The sequence below is a fragment of the Poromitra crassiceps genome, assembly GCF_964638095.1.
Source record: "Poromitra crassiceps genome assembly, chromosome: 2".
In the NCBI taxonomy this organism is placed as follows: Eukaryota; Metazoa; Chordata; class Actinopteri; order Beryciformes; family Melamphaidae; genus Poromitra; species Poromitra crassiceps.
The window spans coordinates 49,654,421-49,679,664 of record NC_139624.1 but is presented as its reverse complement, the minus strand read 5'-3'; the positions used below and the strand labels follow the sequence as shown (position 1 = coordinate 49,679,664).

The 25,244-nt window shown below is 45.5% G+C and overlaps 1 protein-coding gene across 5 annotated transcripts in view; it reads right to left on the bottom strand.

Annotated features, from left to right (window-relative positions):
• Positions 1-25,244, bottom strand: part of dennd5b (DENN/MADD domain containing 5B) — a gene marked incomplete at its 5' end in the record, with an annotated part of 208,069 nt that overhangs the window by 64,806 nt on the left and 118,019 nt on the right. For all 5 annotated transcript variants that reach the window (XM_083651323.1, XM_083651324.1, XM_083651326.1 and 2 more), the window contains 2 exons: positions 12,033-12,714; positions 22,456-22,565. In XM_083651323.1, the coding sequence (XP_083507449.1) occupies positions 12,033-12,714; positions 22,456-22,565 (792 nt within the window). The remainder of the gene's footprint in view (positions 1-12,032; positions 12,715-22,455; positions 22,566-25,244) is intronic.

Sequence of the window (25,244 nt, the reverse complement as noted above, 5' to 3'; positions counted from 1 at the left end):
TACTCACCACGTGGTGACAAAGGGTAAATAACAGCCTTTTCATCTGTCAATAAAGACACTTTCACAATTATGCACAGTGATTTGATTTCAGCCTATATAATTTCTAAAAGTAGATATTAATAATGATCAAACATTTCCATTCATGTAGCCTACAGTATTTATGTTTTTGTTTCAACTACAAACATAATTAAACGTCAACTTGAAACTATGTTTCAACTACCACACACAGCACAATGTTTTAGCCTGTTTAGTAAAAAAAAAAAAAAATTTTTTTTTTTTTTTTTTTTTTTTTTTAATAAAAAAAAAATCGATCTCTGGACATATGAATCGATAATCGAGGATTAAAATGAAAATCGATTAAAAATCGGAGAATCGATTTTTTGAACCCAGCCCTACGTATCGCTGATACGCCAAAGAACGGAGAGTTGTAGTTGGTACAGGGTCTTTATTCACAGGCTTCGTTAGCTCCTAGCAGCTAGCTTCACACCGCTAGCTCTACCCATAACAACCGGTCTCCTCGCCGCATGGCACTGACTGGCTTCCGCCCCGGCCGCTGGTCACATATATCCCCTTCCCCCTAGGAACACACCCACACATATCAGTTCCTAGCTGTGATCCAGACACTTAGGTTGCACATCACATTACAGGTAATACTTGGATTACCCAAACACGTTACAATACGTTCCCGACACCGTTAAAAGCCAAGCATTAAAAACAGGACGAGATGCGTCAAGTCATTTTGAAACTGAAAGGGTGCATCGGGGGATTGATCGACACGAGCTGACTGCGCTGAACGGCTCAACTCTTTGAATGCATAGAGCTGGCTTTACTTTAGTTTATTTGTTTGCACGGCAATCAAACATAGAGGTGAGGTGATAAGAGCACAGTGGAGAAATACGAGTACAAACAGAGGAGGAGAAAAAAATGACAACTAATCGCTGTTGTCATATGAAAACAAAGTCCAGTTTTGTTGATTTTACTGTAAGTACTGTAAGATTACATGGTTCCTCTACTGTATGAATTTGAGGAAATTAATTTCTTTTGGAGCTAAAAACTGATATTTTTCCTTAGTTCCTGAAAAGCTGACCCTGCTGAAAAAACCAGCATAGACCAGCATGAATTTCTTGTTGGTCTATGCTGGTTTATGCTGGTTAGTGCTGGTCTGATGCTGGTCTATGCTGGTTAGTGCTGGTCTGATGCTGGTGGACCAGCATTACCTTGCTGGTCCACCAGCTAACGCTTGCTGGTGAAGCTGGTAAACTACCATGGCCTTGCTGGTGAAGTTGCTGGACCAGCATGGTGAAGCTGGTGGACCAGCATGGTGAAGCTGGTGGACCAGCATGGTGAAGCTGGTGAAGCTGGTGGACCAGCATGGTCATCCTGATGAAGCTGGTGGACCAGCATGGTGAAGCAGGTGGACCAGCATGGTGAAGCTGGTGAAGCTGGTGGACCTGCATGGTGAAGCGGGTGGACCAGCATGGTGAAGCTGGTGAAGCTGGTGGACCTGCATGGTGAAGCTGGTGGACCAGCATGGTCATGCTGATGAAGCTGGTGGACCAGCATGGTGAAGCGGGTGGACCAGCATGGTGAAGCTGGTGAAGCTGGTGGACCAGCATGGTCATGCTGATGAAGCTGGTGGACCAGCATGGTAAAGCTGGTGAAGTTGCTGGACCAGCATGGTGAAGCTGGTGGACCAACATGGTTGTGCTGGGGATTGCTTGACCAGCATGGTCATGCTGGTGGAGGAGATTGTGAAGTGCTCCACAATGGAAATGACCTCCTCTGTACCCTGCTGGTCCATGGCATGGATTTAATTTTAACTTTCGTGTCCAGGCCAAGCCCAGGTCCCTTTTTGGGGTGTTTTACAAAAGTTAATTGTGTTAGTGTGTGTTAGAGAAGCAAATGAAAATGTAATTAATGTAATGAGAATATAATTAGGCCTATCAAAATCTTGGGGACAATTTTTGCCCCTTGATCATGTTTTTTTGGTGCATTCTGAGATTTATTAGAGCATATTTGGCCTTGCCCCTGGCTAATTTCCTACACTGGATCATACCATGAAAACATACAGTAAGGGGTAGACATCACCTATTCTGTCATCATGTTTGGTTCAGGAGATTTGATGCAAAAATAATTAGGTTATAGTGGAAAGTAAAATGGCTGCCATGGCAACCATGAGGAAAACATCTAAAAGCAAAAGTTTTATTGGATGGGGGACCCTGGCACAAAATTGGGGGTCTGTGGTCTAGTTTAGGGGACCTTGATGTGAAAAAGTTTGGGAAACAATCTGGCTCATCACCCATCCCCTATGGGTTATAGGGTGGGTTATATTAGCCTGGGTAAACCCAGCCTCCACGTGACCTGCTCTCAGACCTGCTCTCAGTCACTACGAGAGCAGAGCAGGTCTGAGAGCAGGTCACGTGGACGCTGGGTTTACCCAGGCTAGGGTTATATGCCTTCTTTTTTATATTCTGGCCTCCATTGACAGCTTGCCAGATAAAATAAATGGTACAGGGCCAAGTTATAACATAAGCAACAAATAACGCAACACACAAGAAAAAAGTTTTAACCATGCCCAACAAAACACCTTACAGGGTAACAGGCTAATATAACACAATACAAGAGGCTAATGCAATTCTATATCAAGCATAGTCCTTTAAAATAACATTACACATGAATGTATTATTATTATTATTATTATTATTAGTATTATTATTGTTATTGTTATTATTATTATTATTATTATTATTATCATTATTATTATTATTGTTGTTGTTGTTGTTGTTGTCATTATTATTACTATTATTACTTTCAAGCTATGTTATGTTTTCTACTGTAAAGAGGCTTTAATTAAACTCTAGGTGGCCGTGGGTCAGACTCATTTCTGAGGCCAGTTTTCCCATATAGAGGGTATGCACGTGATGTCACAGGCAGAAGTCACTGCATGGTCACGCCCACTGAGTGACAGCAAGACTGATTTTGAATGCAGTAATCAGCCTAGATTAATGACACCTACTGCTCCAAACAACAGAGAACCCGCTGAATGTTTTGCCCATAGGTTTTAGGTTTTGCCAGTCCCTCACTTGTAACCTCCAGCATATCGATATGCTGGAGGTTACAAGGTTTTCACCTGGCAGTGATGAAATGCAGGCGACCTGGTGGCTCAGTTGGCTGAGACACATATCATGTAACCCCAAGTCACTGCAGGTTTGAATTAAGCCTATCTTTGTCACATGTCACCACTCTCTCTCTCTCCCATCAGCTATCCAATAGAGCAGAAAAGTCACGAATAATCGATACAGAACAATCATTGTGACAAGCAAAGATGCAGCTGAATTGGATGACAGAATCAAAATCTAAACCAAACACAAAAACGTGAGAAACGAGATGAATTAAATGACCAGCCAAATAAAATTTAATGAAACTGCCTCCATAAAAAAGCTGTCATTATAGGGAAAGTGAGATCATGTGAGTGTGCGGACAGAGACGGCGGACATCTTTGACATTTCTGCATAACATTTAACAAAGATTACGCTGATTTGAGCATCACTTTCATGCTTCCTTAAGTAACAGCAGTTTCTGTCGCGTTTACACGGATATTTGGTTCCTCCTGCTGTATTGAATGGCTGCCAGGTTCGGCGAAGCCTGGCAGGAATACAAATGTGCGGCACTGATTACATGTAATTACTTTCCTGGAGCCCCTGGACCTTCCGCATGATTGGAGGAGACGCTGGCCTGTCACTTTCTCCTCCTACCTGTCACAGCCAATGAGTGAGCGGGGCACTGCTGGGGCTGGGGCTGGGGCACTGCTGTAGTCAAGTCACTATATCTCGAGTCGTAGCTCTGGTTCACACCATAGGCATCTCAGAAGTAGCACTGAAGCAGCGCTTCACGGAAGCTTCGAGCAGCAGCCTTGCTATTCACACCAGAAACACTCTGTTTTGTTCACGCCTCGCTCTATTTTGAGTGGCGCTGCCCTGCCCCGGCTCACAGCTTGCATTGCACGCTTGAAACATAGAACAGAAGCTGAAACTATCGCGGCAGCACACGTGCAGCGTAGCTTCAGCGTGGCGTGGCATGCAGCTGGGTCTGGTCGGTCTCACCTGTTAACAACAGCGCTGAAATGAAACTGCCTCCGCGATGCGTTGCTTCGGCGTAGCTTCGGCGTATGGTGTGTTTGGGCTGTAAGTCAAGTTTCAAGTCCCCAGATCCGAGTCCAAGTCCGAGTCAGCAAAGAAGAATCCCAGTCGAGTCCCCGTTACCTGAATCCGAGCCCGGAGTTACTGAACATGAGCGTGAATCCACATGTAGGTGGGAAACACGTGCCTGCCCTGGCACGGAATTCAATATGTATTAATATAGCTATCAATATCTTATGCCAAATTATTAGGGCCTATTACAAAAAAACAGGAAAAACAATTATCAAGTCCGAGTCTCCATCTTCGGAGTCTGAATGCATGAATGCCCAAGTTCAAGTCCAAGTCATGAGCGCTTAAGTCCAAGTCAAGTCAGACTCGCCTACAACACTAGGTAGGGGGTTCGGGGGTGGGGCGATGCCTCCATCTGTCATGGCATAATAGCTTGTTGATTGATCAGGAACAACGTGAGAACATATGGCGGGAATGTCGTCTCATTATCATCCATGGAACGCTCGAGAGGTTTTCCCCACTTCCAAAACCTGCCTCCAGCCAAATTAAGCTCCGTGTGTTTTATTTTTCTCGTTTTGACAGCCGGGTCGCGCAGTCGGACGCCAGATTAAATGCCAAAGGTGATTCCTGGTGAAAAATGATGAGTACTGGAACAGAAACGGGAATGTTTTTCACAATGTCTTTAATTATTCTCCCTTCAGGAGCAATTACGTCCGACGCTGAGAATGATGAATGACACTGCGGCCCATCTTTCATCAAAGGATGGATGAGAGAGGAGCAGGCAGTGGAGGGCCTGGCTTTTTTGCTGTCCAGCGGAGATGCATTTCAGAGTGCGCCCTTATAGTCCATGAGCCAGACCAGATATCAGGCTCAACTGAGTGGGCAAAACTTTACCGATGCTAAATTGTTTATAGGGTCACTATAAGTAAATATATGATAACCTTTCCACAGGAGTAGCTTTTCATTCTTTTCTTTTTTTTACATTTTCACCTATTATGGGCGCAAGACACTATAGGGGTATAGGGTAAAAAAAATAACTAAAACATATCGCAGTGAAACTTACCCAGTTGATTAATAAGTATTTATTGTATTACAAGTTTTCTGAATTTTTATGTTTAAATATGCAAATGAGGCATTATCTAATTAAAAATTCCCTCATTTGCATAACTTTCCAGAACAGAAATCTGAACATTTGATAAAGCCAGATTCAAAATTCCTGTTTCATTTTGTTGACATATTGGAGTCAAAGGTTGTTACAGAGGGAATTGTGGATATCTTTTTATTACTTCATAAATCAGAAAATATTGTCAACAGCCATAAAAAAGCCATGTTTTTAGGAATAAAATGTTATATAAATCAGGCTATGAATGATATATGAACAAACCCCTCTGGACAAATCTTCAGAATATAGATAAGAGGAAAACTGGAACTTTTAGTCAACACCCCTTGACCCTTTGCAGACTTATGACCAGTGGTCCGATCGGGTTACCTGGCTCACCAGGGTGAATTTGGGAGGCACCTGCTTCTTGCACTGAGTCGGTCTCCCGTGTTCAAGGGTTAGCTTCAGGTACTTGGTCCAAGTCTCAAGTAAGTCCCAAGTCATTTGGTCCAAGTCTCAAGCAAGTCATTTTGTTTTGGTCAAGTCAAGTCAAGTCAAGTCACAGGTTATGTAGTCTCGCTGGCCAGCCTCCCCTCCCTACCGTGAGAAGAGTCTGGCGGCGCAGGTCTCCATTGTGGGATTGCGATGGTGGCAGTGCCCTTGGAAAATAGTTTCCAACAATCCAACTTGCCATTTTCAGCGTGTAGCAACGAGCTAGTGTGTAGGTTTCCGTTAGCTTGCTAGCTAGTTAGCGTTGTTGTTTTCACTGAGGCGGCAGGGCACTGTTTACAGCGACACACAGGGAGGAGGGAGCGGAAGCCGCTCTGATTGACATGGTCGGAGCCAATGACAGAGCTTGTAAGCCGGGAGCGGACATCCGGCCGCAACTGAAACAGTCGCTCCAATGCGGAGCAGCTGTAGAGCAAGGGAGGGCTTATCCCAGTTTCCGTGCAGCCAGATGACTCTCACGGAAGGGAGAGGAGGCTGGCCAGCAAGACTACAGGTTATGTGAAGTCAAGTCAAGTCCTTAATTAAGGCAAGTCAAGAAGGTTGAACAAGTAAGTTAATATTTGAACACAAACAAGTCAAGTCACGAGTCTTTAACTTTCATGTATAGTCTCAAGTCATTTATTTTTTGTCAAGTCGCAAGTCATCAAACAGGGACTCCAGTCGACTCAAGTCCAAGTCACCAGTCTCAAGTGCCCATTTCTGGAAGAGATCGTCTGGCTTGAGAGACTACGCCTTTGGCTGGGGTTGCTGGCTCACACCTATCCCCGGGCCTTCGCACTCCCCCGGTCGGGCAGGGGAGACCTGGTTGCCCAAGAGGTCCCTTTTGCTGGCTACAGGTCAATGGGGGCTGGAGTTAGGAGACGCTTCTCTACTCTTGCGGCCTCCCCTTGGCTTTTGGAAAATCCTGACCAAGGCGCTGGTCAGAGGGCTCTGTGTTCATTGTTCATGTTCAAGAGGCCCTTTGACCCTGTCCGTCTCTTGGGCAGCTGCCCTTGAGACTGGACCCCCCTGGTCAGCCGGTGTTGACCCTACTCTTCCCCTTCTGGTTTATTTCAAGGAAAAACATTTTGGCTAGTGGAAATTCTAATTGGCTGGTCACTTTAAAATCTAGCAGCCATATTGGTGATCAAAAAAGTTAATTTCAAGCCCTGCAGGGAGAGCAGGGGGTGACATGGGAGTGAGTGAGAAAAGGAGCAAATAATATGATAGTTAAGACTGAATAATGACATCACAACCGTCTAATCCTAATGTCAATTTAAAATTAGATATTCCTATGAATCTGGCTTCAAACAACCAGTCTTTAGCCGGCGACCGTATAAACCCCCCCCAAAGTCTATAAATCCCCCCTATCTGAAGAACATGAGGGGGGGAATTCCCCTCCTCCTCCTCCATGAATCCTGCTGCTCCAGGCCAGCTGTGAGATATAACCTTCCCCTTCTCCTCCTCCAAGGATCCTGCTGCTCCAGTCCAGCTGCCCACCTTGTCTTATGGAAGGGAAAGTGTGTGCCGTAGCCGGGGCGCTCCACCACCGCGCTCCATCAAGGTGCACAAATCAATGAACCGAGAAATGCAGTCATTATGCTACTCTTTGGAAAAACGAGTGCTTGGCGGCTCCAGCAAGAGCCAACCATTTGAAAACTCTGAAATCCTGTGCAGTGAGCTCACCAGTACGTCATTTGGGAAAATATGGCGGATCTACAGTACGCTGTCTCAATTCAGTAGATGGGATGCAGCCCTAATTTGTGGATGTTCACGAAGAGTAGCTGGATGATTTGAGTAAAATAGATGGTAAAAAATGCTATGTTTTCGATGTGAATGACAGGTCACCTGTCCAGTGATTGCGCAGCTCAGCAATCATGGACCAATAGCAGGCCAAATATGGCTACAAATATGTCACCTCTGGCTCCAAAAAACCAAGATGGCAGCAACCAGAATGGCAAAGTCAAGGCTTCAAAACGGTCCATAAACCAATGTGTGACGTCACCCTCACTACGTCCATCTTTTTTACAGTTTATGGCCTACACCACAGGAACAGGAGAGTGCATTGCTATAGGCATGCTGCAGAGTATAGTGGTTTTATTTTGAGGTTTGTGGAGTTTGTGTGCGTGTGTGTAATATACAGTACATGTTAACCGTTTCTACTTACGTGACTGTGCAAAAGATAAACAAACAAGCCTCGGAGAAAGTGTGTTAGCAGAGTGCAGCGCAGGGGAGCATGTAGGAGGCAGAGAGCGAAACTGAGAAAGAGTAGGCCAGAGAAATGTAGGGCGAAGGGTGAAGTCACTCCAAAAACTAGTTCAAGTAGTTCAAAAGTAGTGCTGACTCAGTAAAGTATCTGGCTTCTCCCCAGGATAGTCTGCACCCACACAGCCACCAACACACACCTGTAGCAAAGCACCGCACAGTCTCTCGCTGCAACGGTGAATAATAGAGGGGAAACCTAGAAGGAATGCTTCAAAGTTCGGAAATGTGTTGAGGAAAATCCGATCCCTTTAGTAGTGCACGTCATTTAGGCTGATATATGAAACGTTTTGGAGCGCTTCAGAGGTTCTTCGCGCTCACTTGAGACTCTCAAGTTGAGAGCCTTCTCTCTCTTAGGGTGTTTTCTCACTGGCGCCCCAGTACCGTTCCCGAGGACACTTGTCCCCAAATTGATCCCAGTTTTGGAACGTTTGATGAGTGTGAACATTGTGTTCTGTTCCGTGCCCGGACGTGCAACGGGGGAACCGTGACAGATCCACTTGAAAAGGTGGTCTGGGGAGCGCTTTGGCGTGTCCGGGCACGGAACACTTGCAAGTGTGAAAGCCAGACGTTCCGAACCACAGGGCAGCAACTAATGATTATTTTCGATATCGATTAATGTGTCGATTAATTTCTTGACTAATCGATAAACAATTAAGCGATTATAAAAAAATAGTTGGTGATTAATTTTCTGATGATCGAATGACTACCGGTAATCATTGCAGCTCTAATAGGGTTGTTGATCAACAGTGTGACTCAATGATTACTTCACAAGGTGCTGCGATTTCCCAGCCTCACCCAAGGGCGTTACACATGGCGTCACAATCAAGTCCTAAAATGTCTTGCCTCCACCCTGGAAAACAAGCGAGCCACCACCAACTCCCTACCACCAGCATCATCCAACCGAACAAATGCCTTTGTCCAGGAGGGGGCTAAGGTAACCAAGAGCAGCTCCATACCGCTGGAGCGAGACAAGCTACGCTTGGCCCGTGATTGGAAGACGGTGGTTGACATTGGCCGGCAACTCATATTTCCACCAGAGATTGCCACCACCAACCTCAGGCCTGATTTGGTGCTCTGGTCCCCTTCTCTCAGAAAAGTCTTCATCATGGAGCTCACTGTACCCTGGGAGGTCAGGACTCAGTGGACGAGGCTTATGAGCGAAAACATCTCCACTATGCCGAGCTAGCTGCTGAAGCACAACACCGTGACAGGAAAACGTCAAGGAAGGAGGGTGCCCACCTGAGAACTCCTCTGTGTCAACCTTCCATCCTCAGCCTTTAGTGTTACAGACACCATCAGCAAGAAGACTCGCTACCACTTCAGTGTTGCAGACACCATCAGCAAGAACACTCTCTAGTAAGTGCTTGCACAAAGGATAGTTACATCATGTCCTGTGTTTTTTTAATCTGTTATAGAACAAAAACTCCTCATCTACGGCACTTCCAACTTCTTCTTTCCAACACCTATTTGCATATTCAGCTGCTTGACGATGGAGGTCAGTGCCACACATAAGCACACATTATTCTCAAGCCAATAAAGCAGATGACAAAAGAAATGACAAATGTTACTATTACAGTATTAAGGGTAGGGGGCAGCAGGGAGGTGGAGCGGGTCGTCCACTAATGAAATGAAAAGAGGTCGGTGGTTCGATCTCCGGCTCCTCCAGTCTGCGTCCTTGGGCAAGATACTCAACCGATGGTTTTGCCAGCACTCTGCGTGGTAGCTTGCCACCATCGGTGTGTAAATGTCTGTGTGAATGGGTGAATGTAGGCACATTGTCACACACTTTGGATAAAAGCGCTATATAAATGCGGTGCTCTTACCTTTTCTCTAGCTGTTTCTGTTGTATCTCTGCTCTAATTAGCCAACTCAACTTCCTTATTGTCAAAATCGGACGTTACTGTTTGTGTCAATTACAGGCCGTTACAGGAGGGGTGGGGGAGGGGCTGTGTGCCAGAGCCGCTGCTGTTGTAATTCCTCTGGTCGATAATAGAGGTTGATAAATTATAGATTACTTAATGCCCCTTTAAACACACAACACACAGAGACAAGTAAAGGTGCTCTTATGCTCGAGCAAAGCTCCGTGGGGGTGGGGCCCCGCGAGTCTCCGTGAGTCACCGTGCAGACCTCGCGCTGGGGCAGATGCCATTATACTCAGAAAGTGATCAGCATGTATTGTGTGCATTGTACAATGGTGAAAAGTCGCAATGAAACGCTGTGCAGTACTGAGTGCGCTTTCACTCTCAAACGACCGCACATCAGCACATGAAGGACTCACCAAACTTGTTTTTACTGAAAGCCGTTTTTACTACTCAGCCCTGATAGCCTACTACTCTGTGCTGCTTTTAATCTCTCTCAATAATGCTCTCAACACAACACATTTACTTGGTGAAATGACTAAAAACGAACAGTTGCAAATCTAAGTTTATAGCCTACCACATGGGTCAAGAAATGTGGCGAAAACACAGCTCAGTGTTCAGGGCTCAATGGTTTAAATGCGGCCATGTTTGGAGAGAAGCTCGCGATGTTAGAAAAAAAGTCAGGCACAACGCGAGCGGCCGCTGGAGCTAGTGAATAACCACGCCCAACAAATTTACGTAATTTGACGCGCCCGCCCCTCGCTCCACCCCCGCGCCCTTCACGGCAGGGTGAGCATAATTCAGCCTTAAGCCGGTCAGAGGTGCTTGGGTGCCTGTGCTGCGTCTGTGTTTACATGCATATAAAAACTAGAGCTGCAACCATTAGTCAATTAATCATTAGTCGATAAAATGATTTGCTAACTATTTGTATAATTGATTGTTTAGAGAAATCTTTAAGAAAAGGAAATACAAAAATGATCTTGTTCCAGCTTCTTAACACATTGAGTGCAAGCCGTTTTTTCAATGCTGTAGTTAAGTTGTGCCAGGTTTTTTTTTGAGGATTCTGGCTCATTTTACAAGAGCCGAGGATTCTTTTCTGTTAAGACTTCGTGAACACCAATCATCTAAAAAGAACTAATAGAATGTGTGCTTTCTCTGTCTAAAAGAGTTAGTTTGCAGAGTTAGTAGTTATGTAGATATTAGCCGTTGAGTACAGCATGGTTTCAGAGATTTTCAGAGAGTTTAGAGATAAATGGATTTTTAGAACCACCTCACGTGCCTGTGATTATGGGTGCCCTTGGGCAAGTCTGTATACTGTATTGTGTGTGTGTGTGTGTGTGTGTGTGTGTGTGTGTGTGTGTGTGTGTGTGTGTGTGTGTGTCTCCAAACTCCTCCCTCCGTCTGTGCTGCGGAGGGAGGAGGCTCCGCGGCCGCTCTCGGGCAGTCTGGACTGTAAAACTGGCTCGTTCGTTTCTTGAGGTGTCGGCTGAGATCTTTGAAGAAGCTTTTGCGATTCTGGTCTTATTTATGCGCAAAGGTACTCGAGTGTGTGTGTGTGTGCGCGCGCGCGCGCGCGTGTGTGTGTGTGTGTGTGTGTGTGTGTGTGTGTGTGAAATCGAAAGAGTTTTCGCCCAGCTATTTCCTTGAAAATTAGACTGGCTTTCTCCAGCGGACCCGTGGCTGTGGCTTTCTCTCTGTCTGGAGAGAACTGTCGCCACTTAGTGGTCGGTAAAATAGATTATACACATTCTCTTCCTCCAATATTGATATAGAAGACGTAAAAGGGGTTGATTGATGTCCCACCGTCAAAAAAAAAAAATGTTTATGTAAGACGAGATATCTCGTCTTTGGCACTCAACGGTTGGATTATGTAAGACGAGATATCTCGTCCATGGCACTCAACGTGTTAAATGTGGATATTTGATGGTTTCTTCTATGACAGTAAACTTATTATCTTTGGGTTGTGGACTGTTGGTCAGGACAAAAGAAGACATTTGAGATGTCATCTTGGGCTTTGGGGAAAAGTTTTTTTTCACCTTTGGGGAAAAAGAATTTTTTCACCAATTTGTGACATTTTAAGGACTAATCGATTAGTCGAGAATATAATCGAATAATAATCGTTAGTTGCAGCCCTAATAAAAACACTAGGATAGCGTGCGTAGTGATGCTCACCCTGCGAGTAGAGGAGGATCTGCATCTCCAGCAGGGTGCAAGTGAAGAGCTGGACCAGGTTCTCCGTGCCCAGCAGGGAGAAGGCCTCGCCTAGGGGGAAGTCGGCCAGCGGCAGCTCGCCCGGCCCAGGCCTCTGGCAGACCACAGGCTCGTATACGGCGTGGAACTTCAGTGAGCGTCCTGGAGGGGGCAGCGGCACCTCGTACAGGATGTTATGCACGTAGCTCTCCAGTGGCAGCGGGGGGGCGCTGGCGGCCGTAACGGCCCTGTGCAGCTGGGACAGGAAGCTGCGGCAGGCATGCATGAAGGGCATGGGCGTGATGAGACACAGGGCCTTGGACACGTAGAGGGTGTCCCGCGAAGAGTCGTAGCCCCCGCCCCCCCGAGAGGACGAAGAGCAGGTGGGGGAGTCTGCCTCGTCTAAGCTGCTCGCCAGAGAGTCCATGCTGGAGGAGGAGGAGGAGGAAGAGGATGGGTGGTTGGCAGAGGCGTGCTCCGCCTGGTGCATCTGGTAGAGCGTCTGCATGGCGGAGCAGATCTGCGGGCTGGTCACCTCCTCGTAGAAGGTGTGGACAAAGCCGTAGGTTCGAGAGCCGTCCTCCTTGGTGATGATGAAGGAGTGGAACTGAGGGTCACGCTGGTCCACCTGCGTCCGGAAGGACAGGCCTTTGGGCATGCACAGCTGGAGGGAGGGAGAGAGAGGGGGCCATGAGTTATTGACAACTGTAGAACAGGGCAAATTATTGATTTTACAGTGTGTGCCCCGAGAAAACATGTCCATCAAGTAATTTAGTTTTTCTGACATATTTCATATTCAGCAAAAAAGAAGTAAAGATTCTGCTAAAGAGGAGATAATTACCAGCCACGACAGCATGTTACCAGCCGCGGCAGCATCAGCTGGTATTGTTTTCACCTATGTGTGTGTGTGTGTGTGTGTGTGTGTGGATGTTAATGATTAATCCACAATCGATTAATCGATCGTTAAGAATTTGATCGTTCAAACTATGTGTTAACTGATTAATCGACAATGTAGGCTATGTGCTATTTTCACATTTTTATTTTCTTTGCTGAAATCATTTAACATCACAAGGGTGAAATTTATCTTTCACTCATACAGAGGAAGAAGTGTGGGAGAATTACACCCAAAAAGACAACAGTATTCAGTGTTTCCCCTACCATTCTACAGGCCTGGCGGACCCGCCAGGCCAACGGCGCCCCCGCCAGGCCAGATTTTTTTTTCCTGCTCTCCCCAAAATTTCAATAAACCTTTATGGCATATTATTACAATACAACAATACTGGTGTTGACAGTGTTGACAGTAATAGACGATGCCAAATCATTCAAAACAATAAGCATTTTGCTTTTAGGAGCATTGTGCCAGCGTGCAGCGCTGTTCCAAAACATGTCAACATGTGTCGTTGCCTGGGAAACGCACATCCCATAATAGATAGGAACAGGTTAGCTAAAAGTTTAGCGTCGCCAGCGAGGGCCCCCACCGTTGCGGCTGGGGTACGTTTGGAAATCCCTCCAGGCCTGAAATTTTTTCTAGGGGAAACACTGGTATTCATTGTAAACATTGTAATATAATGTTGAAATACAGTAGACAAGCACAATGACAGCTAATGCAGGAAGTTTAGTTGGTTGATCAACTTGTTGGGTAGGCCTAAAGACAGGTGTAAAAACCTGCATTTTCTATTTTCTATTTTGTCTGTCAGTCTGATTTTACGAACACAATAGCGTCAGAACCATGCAAGATGCAGTCCCGAAACTTTACGCGTCTGTAGTTGACATAAAAACAAAGGCCGAGCTCGAAAATGGGCGTGATCCGAGCTAGGGGGTCGCTCCCACATTGGCCACCCCACTTTACGCCCCTGGACCACGTTCGTTTTAAGTCGGGGGCCTTGCTACGCCAGCTGGTGTGATTCCATTGCAACATGGTCTTAAGTTTCACTTGAATTCAATGAGATTTTCTAGGGACAACAAAATTATTATTATGAAGTGTCATTGTCTTGAAAGGATAAGTGACCTTGCTTGTATCAAGAAAACGACATTTGACACCACCTCGTTCGCTTCATTTGCAGACATTAACTTAAGAAAATTAACAAAAATAAATTACGTGCCAAGATCTTTTTTTGCCGTGTGTGTGTGTGTGTGTGTGTGTGTGTGTGTGTGTGTGTGTGTGTGTGTGCGTGTGCGTGCGTGCGTGCATGCGTGTGTGTGACGATGTCACAGCCAACCTCCGACCCTAATCAGCATAACCTGTTCATATAAACACCCAGTCAGCAGCATCCTGGAATAAATAGAGCTTGAAGGAGAATTTCAATATTTTTCAACCTGGATGATATATATATATATAGTTGGCTGTCGCGTTTCCCACATGCCCCTACTGGACTAAACGAGCTTGTTTTGTTTTGTTTACCACTAACACGATCAGATTATTCCATCATGACATTATTATAGAGATATAATTTTCCTTCCACTTGATCCAAGTCTCATGAGTCTTGCTCAAGTCTCAGTGGTTAGCTGTGGTTGAAAGCTGCCACGTCTGTTTCGCGTAACAGATAGCGTAGCTGAATGATTTTGGAAGTTATGGCTGAATAGTCAACAACATTGATCTGATTTCGAGAATATGGACGAGGCATTCGATGGCCCCCCGGATTTATTTGAGCCGGACTAACGTTGTACAGATTACAAACTGAAGAGCGGGAGCCCCATCGTGCAACTGTGCCCCATCGGCTCTCCAATTATAGTATTCACAGTTGCTCGAGTGACATCACAGTTTGGCAAATCACAGTTGTGAAAATGTGTCCCCGTGCAACTGTGTGCCATCGGCTCATATTACATCACAGTTGCTCGAGTGACATCCCAACTGCCTGAGTGACATCACTTCTGTCACAAATCGTGACTGACAGGATACAGAACCCATCACTTCTGTCACAAATCGTGACTGACAGGACTCGGAACCCACTTACTCAAGACAGACAGACAGACAGACACCGCCCACCCACCTAGGCGTCATCGTGCAACTGCGCCATCGGCTCATCCCAGGAAGGATTTATTTCATCACTGATGACATCACAGTTGGGCAATTCACAGTTGAGCAACTGTGTCCCCATGTAACTGTGCGCTATCGTGTAACTGTGCGCCACCGGCTCTCCAATTACAGTATGAACAGATTGGGTGCTGAGAGCTGAATAGGAAATGACTTGAGCGACGATGGCGACTTGGCGACGATGAGGAGTATTGGGATGTGGTGGCCAACTTTGTCACATGGTGTGAGCTGAACCACCTGCAGCTCAACGTGTCAAAGACAAAGGAGCTAGTGGTGGACCTGAGGAGGGTCAAGGCTCCGGTGACCCCTGTTTCAATCCACGGGGTCAGTTTTGACATAGTGGAGGATTACAAGTACCTTGGAGTGTACATTGACAATAAACTAGACTGGGCTAAGAACTCTGATGCACTCTACAAGAAGGGGCAAAGCCGTCTCTACTTTCTGAGACGGCTGAGGTCCTTCAACGTCTGCCGGACCATGCTCAGGATGTTCTATGAGTCGGTAGTGGCTAGTGCCTTCCTGTATGCTATTGTGTGCTGGGGCAGCAGGCTGAAGGCAGCGGATGCCAACAGACTCAACAAACTGATCCGTAAGGCCAGGGACATTGTGGGGCTGGATCTGGGCTCTCTGACTGTGGTGTCAGAGAAGAGAATGTTGTCCAGGCTACGCTCCATCATGAACAATGACTCGCACCCACTCCACGGCGTGCTAGTCAAACACAGGAGTACGTTCAGTGAGAGACTGATTCCACCTAGATGCAATACGGAGAGGCACAGGAAATCATTCCTGCCTGTGGCCATTGGTCTATTTAATGCCTCTCTTAAAAGAGCACCTCGGAGACGCTCAGTCTCCCTGAGACTGAGCCAGCCGATAGGTTAACTGAGCATGGCTGAGCCACGTGTAACGTATAGGGCAAGCCGACTTAATATAAGGCCAGGGTGCAATAATGATAATTGACACGGAATGTATACTTACTCTACGAATTGTATTTTGCTACTGACATTCTACTTATTTTTTGCTTCTATCGCATTTACTAGTTATTCTATGCTATGTTGTGTTTTTCTGCTTATTTGCTTATATTGCATTTACTACTGTCTATTTTATGCTATGTGTGTTCTGTGAGCGAGCTACTGTAACTTGTCCCAATTTCCCCCCGGGGATCATTAAAGTCTTTCTGATTCTGATTCTGATTCTGACTTGAAACAAGTGCTGTGCCAACACAGATAAACACAACTTGAAGTGTGCTGCTCCCTGCAGCCCCCGTGCCGTTAACCGCCTAATTCAGCAGGACATCACAAACCCCTACTGTAACACAATAATCTCCTCATCACTTCAATCATCCCTATCACACTGACTGCTCTGAGAAAGACAGAGGGGGAGAGAGAGAGAGATGGGAAGAGAGACAGAGAGAGAGAGAGAGAGATAGGAGTGATCTCAGTCAGTCACCATTGATCCACATAAAGACATGGCCCTTGTTCCCAATTAGAGAGGTAGAGAAGGCTGGCCTGACCCAGCACTCCTCAGCAAGGCACGCACGCGCGCACATGCACGCACGCAAACGCACACACACACACACACATACACACACAAGGATTCAATCTATTTAGACTGAAGTAGCCAATATTTTGTGCTGACATTCTTTACAGGTATTTTGTGCTTCAACCCAAAAGTGTCTTCTTGTGGGGGTGGAAAGTTCTCTGAAACAGCGTTTATCAACCCATTTATTAACCCATTTATCTCATCATGGGACTCAAGACAGGCTGGCTCCACACTAATACGTTTGTCTTAAAACACATCACTTTTGCTATCTTTATGCCTAGCGTCCATCCTACTCTGACTCCCAGCCAGACCTTCACGCCTAGCGCCCATCCTACTCTGACTCCCAGACTAACCCTAACGCTAACCTTTAAGCCTACTCGCGCCCATCCTACTCTGACTCCCAGACTAACCCTAACGCTAACCTTTAAGCCTACTAGCGCCCATCCTACTCTGACTCCCAGACTAACCCTAACGCTAACCTTTAAGCCTACTAGCGCCCATCCTACTCTGACTCCCAGTCTAACCCTAACGCTAACCTTTAAGCCTACTAGCGTCCATACTACTCTGACTCCCAGACTAACCCTAACGCTAACCTTTAAGCCTACTAGGGCCCATCCTACTCTGACTCCCAGACTAACCCTAACGCTAACCTTTAAGCCTACTAGCGTCCATACTACTCTGACTCCCAGACTAACCCTAACGCTAACCGTTAAGCCTACTAGCGCCCATACTACTCTGACTCCCAGACTAACCCTAACGCTAACCTCTAAGCCTACTAGCGTCCATACTACTCTGACTGTCAGACTAACCCTAATGCTAACCTTTAAGCCTACTAGCGTCCATACTACTCTGACTCACAGACTAACCCTAACGCTAACCTTTAAGCCTACTAGCGCCCATCCTACTCTGACTCCCAGACTAACCCTAACGCTAACCTTTAAGCCTACTAGCGTCCATACTACTCTGACTCCCAGACTAACCCTAACGCTAACCGTTAAACCTACTAGCGCCCATACTACTCTGACTCCCAGACTAACCCTAACGCTAACCTCTAAGCCTACTAGCGTCCATACTACTCTGACTCTCAGACTAACCCTAATGCTAACCTTTAAGCCTACTAGCGTCCATACTACTCTGACTCACAGACTAACCCTAACGCTAACCTTTAAGCCTACTAGCGCCCATCCTACTCTGACTCCCAGACTAACCCTAACGCTAACCTTTAAGCCTACTAGCGTCCATACTACTCTGACTCCCAGACTAACCCTAACGCTAACCTTTAAGCCTACTAGCGCCCATCCTACTCTGACTCCCAGACTAACCCTAACGCTAACCTTTAAGCCTAATAGTGTCCATACTACTCTGACTCTCAGACTAACCATAACGCTAACCTTTAAGCCTACTAGCACCCATCCTACTCTGACTCTCAGACTAACCCTAACGCTAAACTTTAAGCCTAATAGTGTCCATACTACTCTGACTCTCAGACTAACCCTAACGCTAACCTCTAAGCCTACTAGCGTCCATACTACTCTGACTCTCAGACTAACCCTAATGCTAACCTTTAAGCCTACTAGCGTCCATACTACTCTGACTCACAGACTAACCCTAACGCTAACCTTTAAGCCTACTAGCGCCCATCCTACTCTGACTCCCAGACTAACCCTAACGCTAACCTTTAAGCCTACTAGCGTCCATACTACTCTGACTCCCAGACTAACCCTAACGCTAACCTTTAAGCCTACTAGCGGCCATCCTACTCTGACTCCCAGACTAACCCTAACCTTTAAGCCTAATAGTGTCCATACTACTCTGACTCTCAGACTAACCCTAACGCTAACCTTTAAGCCTAATAGCGCCCATCCTACTCTGACTCTCAGACTAACCCTAACGCTAAACTTTAAGCCTAATAGTGTCCATACTACTCTGACTCTCAGACTAACCCTAATGCTAACCTCTAAGCCTACTAGCGTCCATACTACTCTGACTCTCAGACTAACCCTAATGCTAACCTTTAAGCCTACTAGCGTCCATACTACTCTGATTCACAGACTAACCCTAACGCTAACCTTTAAGCCTACTAGCGCCCATCCTACTCTGACTCCCAGACTAACCCTAACGCTAAGCTTTAAGCCTACTAGCGTCCATACTACTCTGACTCCCAGACTAACCCTAACGCTAACCTTTAAGCCTACTAGCGGCCATCCTACTCTGACTCCCAGACTAACCCTAATGCTAACCTTTAAGCCTACTAGCGTCCATACTACTCTGACTCCCAGACTAACCCTAACGCTAACCTTTAAGCCTACTAGCACCCATACTACTCTGACTCCCAGACTAACCCTAACGCTAACCTTTAAGCCTACTAGCGCCCATCCTACTCTGACTCACAGACTAACCCTAACGCTAACCTTTAAGCCTACTAGCGTCCATACTACTCTGACTCACAGACTAACCATAACTCTAACCTTTAAGCCTACTAGCATCCATACTACTCTGACTCTCAGACTAACCCTAACGCTAACCTTTAAGCCTACTAGCGTCCATACTACTCTGACTCTCAGACTAACCCTAACGCTAACCTTTAAGCCTACTAGCGTCCATACTACTCTGACTCTCAGACTAAGCCTAACGCTAACCTTTAAGCCTAATAGTGTCCATACTACTCTGACTCTCAGACTAACCCTAACGCTAACCTTTAAGCCTACTAGCGTCCATACTACTCTGACTCACAGGCTAACCCTAACTCTAACCTTTAAGCCTACTAGCGTCCATACTACTCTGACTCTCAGACTAACCCTAACGCTAACCTTTAAGCCTACTAGCGTCCATACTACTCTGACTCCCAGACTAACCCTAACGCTAACCTTTAAGCCTACTAGCGTCCATACTACTCTGACTCTCAGACTAACCATAACTCTAACCTTTAAGCCTACTAGCATCCATACTACTCTGACTCTCAGACTAACCCTAACGCTAACCTTTAAGCCTACTAGCGTCCATACTACTCTGACTCTCAGACTAACCCTAACGCTAACCTTTAAGCCTACTAGCGTCCATACTACTCTGACTCTCAGACTAAGCCTAACGCTAACCTTTAAGCCTAATAGTGTCCATACTACTCTGACTCTCAGACTAACCCTAACGCTAACCTTTAAGCCTACTAGCGTCCATACTACTCTGACTCACAGGCTAACCCTAACTCTAACCTTTAAGCCTACTAGCGTCCATACTACTCTGACTCTCAGACTAACCCTAACGCTAACCTTTAAGCCTACTAGCGTCCATACTACTCTGACTCCCAGACTAACCCTAACGCTAACCTTTAAGCCTACTAGCGTCCATACTACTCTGACTCTCAGACTAACCTTAACGCTAACCTTTAAGCCTACTAGCGTCCATACTACTCTGACTCACAGACTAACCCTAACTCTAACCTTTAAGCCTACTAGCGTCCATACTACTCTGACTCTCAGACTAACCCTAACGCTAACCTTTAAGCCTACTAGCGCCCATACTACTCTGACTCCCATTTCCCACTTTTGAAAACACTGCATGCTGACCCAGTTTTAGCTCAGGAACTCCAGGACTGGATTTCTTGATGGGCGGAAACAGAGACTTTCCAAAATGATGACGCAGCCACCCACGTCCTCCCCCGATTTCTCACACCCCCATCACGTGCCCTTTTCCGGAAGAAAACAAACATCAGCCTTGACCAGTGGTTAATTCAACATGGATTATGAATTACAGGCGTTCCTTGTCTATCCTAACAGCTGTTGTGCCGTTCAATTCATAGTGTTAATAAATAGTGTTAGTAGCAGCTCTTTAATCAGGCAAACCCACCACACCTTTTCAATGGTAGGGGAAACTCTGTGTTGCCTTTTAAAATGAAGACATGATTTACAGAAAAAAATAAAATTTGATTTCATGCCAGCTTTTCCAGATTGTTTATCTGTAGCTGACTGTGGTCATGGAGGAACCTGACTGGCCAATATCCGATATTTAATAAAAGGCCAATATCAGCATTTTATTAGCAAGCGTTTTCTTTAGTGAGAAGAAAAAGAAGGGGGTATGTTGTTATGAGACCAGGGCTGGAGGCCAAGGAAGTGACATGGAGGGATGGAGATGTGGGAGGAGGAGGATCCCATGATTGAAGAAGATGGGAAAACGAGGGGCTTCATCGAGGTCAGAGAGAGAGAGAGGGAGAGAGGAGAGAGAGAGGGAGAGGGAGGGAGAAGAGAGAGCAAGGGAGAGAGATGGGGGGAGAGACAGAGAGAGCGGGAGAGAGACAGAGGGAGAGAGAGAGACGAAGAGAGAGTGAGGGAGATAGAGAAAGAGAGGGAGAGAGAGAGCTAGAGATGACACTTCTGCGTCTCTCTCCCGTCACCCACGTCCGTTTGCAATCGAACCCCGTGTTTGATTTCAGAGCCGCAGTGCCACACAATGGCCAGTTTCCATGCCGACGTAAGTCGAGAAGCTGTGTCTGAATTATTGAGCAGTGTTGAGCTGACGCCGGCCGGGGCAGGGTGGTGACCTTGTATCACGAGAGCCAGAGACACCCCGCACCCAACACCTCCTCTGTACCCGTGGCTTCAGATCACACACGCACTGATGCACACATGCAGACAAACACAATCTACAGTAAGTACATGCATATATACAGACACACAAGTCTAAACACACTAGGGATGCACAATATTGGATTTTTGCCAATATCAGATATGCCAATATTTTCCAACTCTTTTGGCCGATTGCCGATACCAATAGGCTATATACGCACATTTCCCCCCCACCTAATTTCAGAGACTATCAAGTCTCTCCTGTAGTGGCATTACCAGATTATTATGCCTAATGCCTACTCTTATGGTGATGGCCAAACTGGCAGATGCAGACATAAATACAATCAAGCATGCAGTCATACTGGCAGAAATGTTTGTTTCAGGGCGATGTCGATATCTCATTTTAAAGCCTTTTTAAAGCCATTTTAAAGGCCGATACCTATTAAGTGCCGATATCATCATGCGCACATAAGTTCACACACACACACACACACACACACACACACACACACACACACACACACACACATGATCACACAAACACACATACACACAAATGTGTACGATTATACACACCCTGACACAACAAACAATTGAAGAAATCTACATACCGTAAACACAAACATGTACACAAATGTACGACAATGCACACTGCGAGTTAGTGACACACACAGATAGACAAACACATGTGCATAGAAATGATCTTCAACATGTACAATCTCATACACACACCAACATACATGCACACACTACTATCGGCAATACAGAATGGCAAATAGGCGAATGTCCAAAAATGTTGGCATATCCCTTTAACCATGATGCGAGAGTGTGTCTGCGCCCCTCTAACCTGTTTAAATAATCCTCTGTTCCATTCCTTTCCCCTGTAAATGTTCCCACAAGCCTTTTCCCTGCCATGCTGGTGGCATATAGAGAGGCAAAGTGAACGTCACTTCCTGCTTCAGCACTGTACTAGAGATTTTCTTCTGCCATTTATTTTCCCATAGACATTTCGTAAATGGCTTATAATTTTTTTTTTGTTCAAACCAAACGGTTCAGATATATTTAGAATCGGGAGAGACCACAGAACATTTCACTTGGTCCAAAACTTAAAAAACAACATACATTTTTTTTTCTGGGACAGTACTGAAGCAGGAAGTGACGTTCACTTTGCCTCTCTATAGTTGAACTCAATAGTCCCATTTATCAGCCAAACCCCCTACCCATTTTGCACCCAGTCATGATACAATTCTTTCGCAGTAAAGGGGCCACCTACCATGTTGACTGCATCCTGGTCGAAGGGGTTCCACTCCACGTTTTCAGGGTAATGGGCGAGAACTTTGGACTTGAAGGTCCTCTTCAGCGGGCTCTGCTCAAAGTTTTCCCCTACAAAGAGAAAGAGAAAGAGAAGAAGGAAGAGAGAAAGGCAGTGATGTAGTGGTATGTGGCAAAAAAAAACAAAAAAAAAACATATGACCTCCAGTCGGTGATCGTCACAAGACAAACAACCATTCATATTTGACCCGATTTTCATGTTTAATAATAACTTCTGCAAATAAATCGTTACCTAATGGCTTTAGTAAGGGATTGGGAATGACAGACAGAAAAGTACATTTGTGTTGTACATCAAAGAGAAATGAGAGGGAATATGAAAGGATTTTACCTTTCAGAATCGGTCTGGTTGAATTGTGTGAACATGGACAGGGTGTGTACACTGTGAGGATGACTGCCTGGGTGTGTACACTGTGAGGATGACTGCCTGGGTGTGTACACTGTGAGGAGGATGACTGCCTGGGTGTGTACACTGTGAGGAGGATGACTTCCCGTGTGTATACTGTGAGGATGACTGTCTGTCTGGGTGTGTATACTGTGAGCATGACTGCCCGTGTGTACACTGTGAGGATGACTGCCTGGGTGTGCACACTGTGATGATGACTGCATGGGTGTGCACACTGTGAGGATGACTGCCCGTGTGTACACTGTGAGGATGACTGTCTGGGTGTGTACACTGTGAGGATGACTGCCCGTGTGTACACTGTGAGGATTACTGTCTGGGTGTGTACACTGTGAGGATGACTGTCCGTGTGTACACTGTGAGGATGACTGCCTGGGTGTGCACACTGTGATGATGACTGCCTGGGTGTGTACACTGTGAGCATGACTGCCTGGGTGTGTATACTGTGAGCATGACTGCCTGGGTGTGTACACTGTGAGGATGACTGCCCATGTGTGTCTGTGAGGATGACTGCCCGGGTGTGTACACTGTGACGATGAATTCCTGTGTGCACACTGTGAGGATGACTGCCGGTGTCTACTAGGGCTGTCAATCTTCCTCAATAATCCAATTTGATTTTCAGTGCTTTTATTTTAATATTCGTTTTTTATTCAATTTTTTATGAATTTTGAATTTTACGTATAGACTTTATATAAAAGCCTAATCAGCATGTTATTGTTATGTTCCGTTCTGTCCAATAGAGGGCAGTCCAACCACTCAAATGTCCCGTTGTAACCTGTAACATTGACCATTGAATGAGAAAGATTGCAGGAGAAGGTTAAACTACATGAGATAGATATATTACATGAGAAGATTAAAGTCATGTCACATCCATCTGTGGTCAAGGCGATTTTTCTTCACTGATCATTTTTCTGATGTTACTGAGCCCAACTAGTCTCTTAGAACAGACGAGTTGGCTTCCGCAATTTTCAAATGCTTCCGCCATACCGTCTGTACTTCGTGGGGGAGAATCATGCACCAACCGGAATGGGAAGTAGAAAGGCGGGTTTTCCGCTCATTAGTCCAATCAGAATCGCAGAAAGGCGGGTCTTCCGCTCATTAGTCCAATCAGAATCCAATATGCCGCATTTTTCGTGGACACGTGTCGTGATTGGTCGGATTCCGTCGAACTTCTTTCCTGTCTGAAGGTTTTTTTTCCGAACTTCCTTGTGCATGTTCTGGGGGTGTAACGTACAGACTGTGTATAGCTGCATTCGCCGGATGTAGATGAGACAGTCTGTTTTAAGAGACTAGAGCCCAACTCAACCCAGCAAACGGAAGCTAGACTTTTATTTTCAAATTAAAAGCGTTACTGCATGACTCAGTCGGTTAAAATTGACTTTTTGAAGGCAACATTATGTTAATTTAAAACAGGTTTCTATGCAAATGTTTTCTTTATTTCCTCTTTGGTACTTGTGGTATTTCGGATCACACATACAAAAAAAAGTTGCAATGGTACTTTTATTTTGAAAGTTGTAACGGGAGTTTTCCTTTCTATTCTGGCTGACTGGTCAACTGTCATGATGCGGAATGATTGATTATGCACGATGTTAATAGCGACACTTAACACAGATTAGCAACTTGTTGTTAACTCATTCATGGCCAGTTTAGGACTGCCAATATTTAGCACAGGCCAAAGATTTTCATAATTGTTGGTCATCTTTCAAGACCCACAGTAAATTATCTATTAGCACCAAAGTGATTTGCAATACCTCAAAATGAAGATGTACGTCTCTGGGTTCACCAGGAGAAAAAAAAGTGAGCTTTTAGCATGTTCTGTACTCTACTTATAGCCATTTATATACACCCTGTTTTCACCCAAAAGGTCTCCCTGAGAAAATAAACAGGATAAAAGGCAATTTTTGTAAAAGGGCACAATCTCAGGCAGAACTCACTCTCAATTCTTTTATTTTGAACTGTATTGACATCAGACATGTAAATATTATTCGTTAGGACACAAATGACAAAAATAAATAAATATATATATATATATATATATACACATGAAGTGCTTTTTTTTTACATTCAACAATACAGTTTACTCGGTGTGAGTGAGTGTGCAGACAGACACACAGACAGACAGACAGACAGACAGACAGACAGACACACCGACAGACAGACAGACAGACAGACAGACAGACAGACAGACACACACACACACACACACACACACACACACACACACACGATCCCCCTTTTAGATTTCTAACCCCACATAGGATAAGCAATAACCACGCCCTGTGGCGCTGGGATTGGCCAGGAGCAACACTGGAGGGCACGCAGCCCAGCGA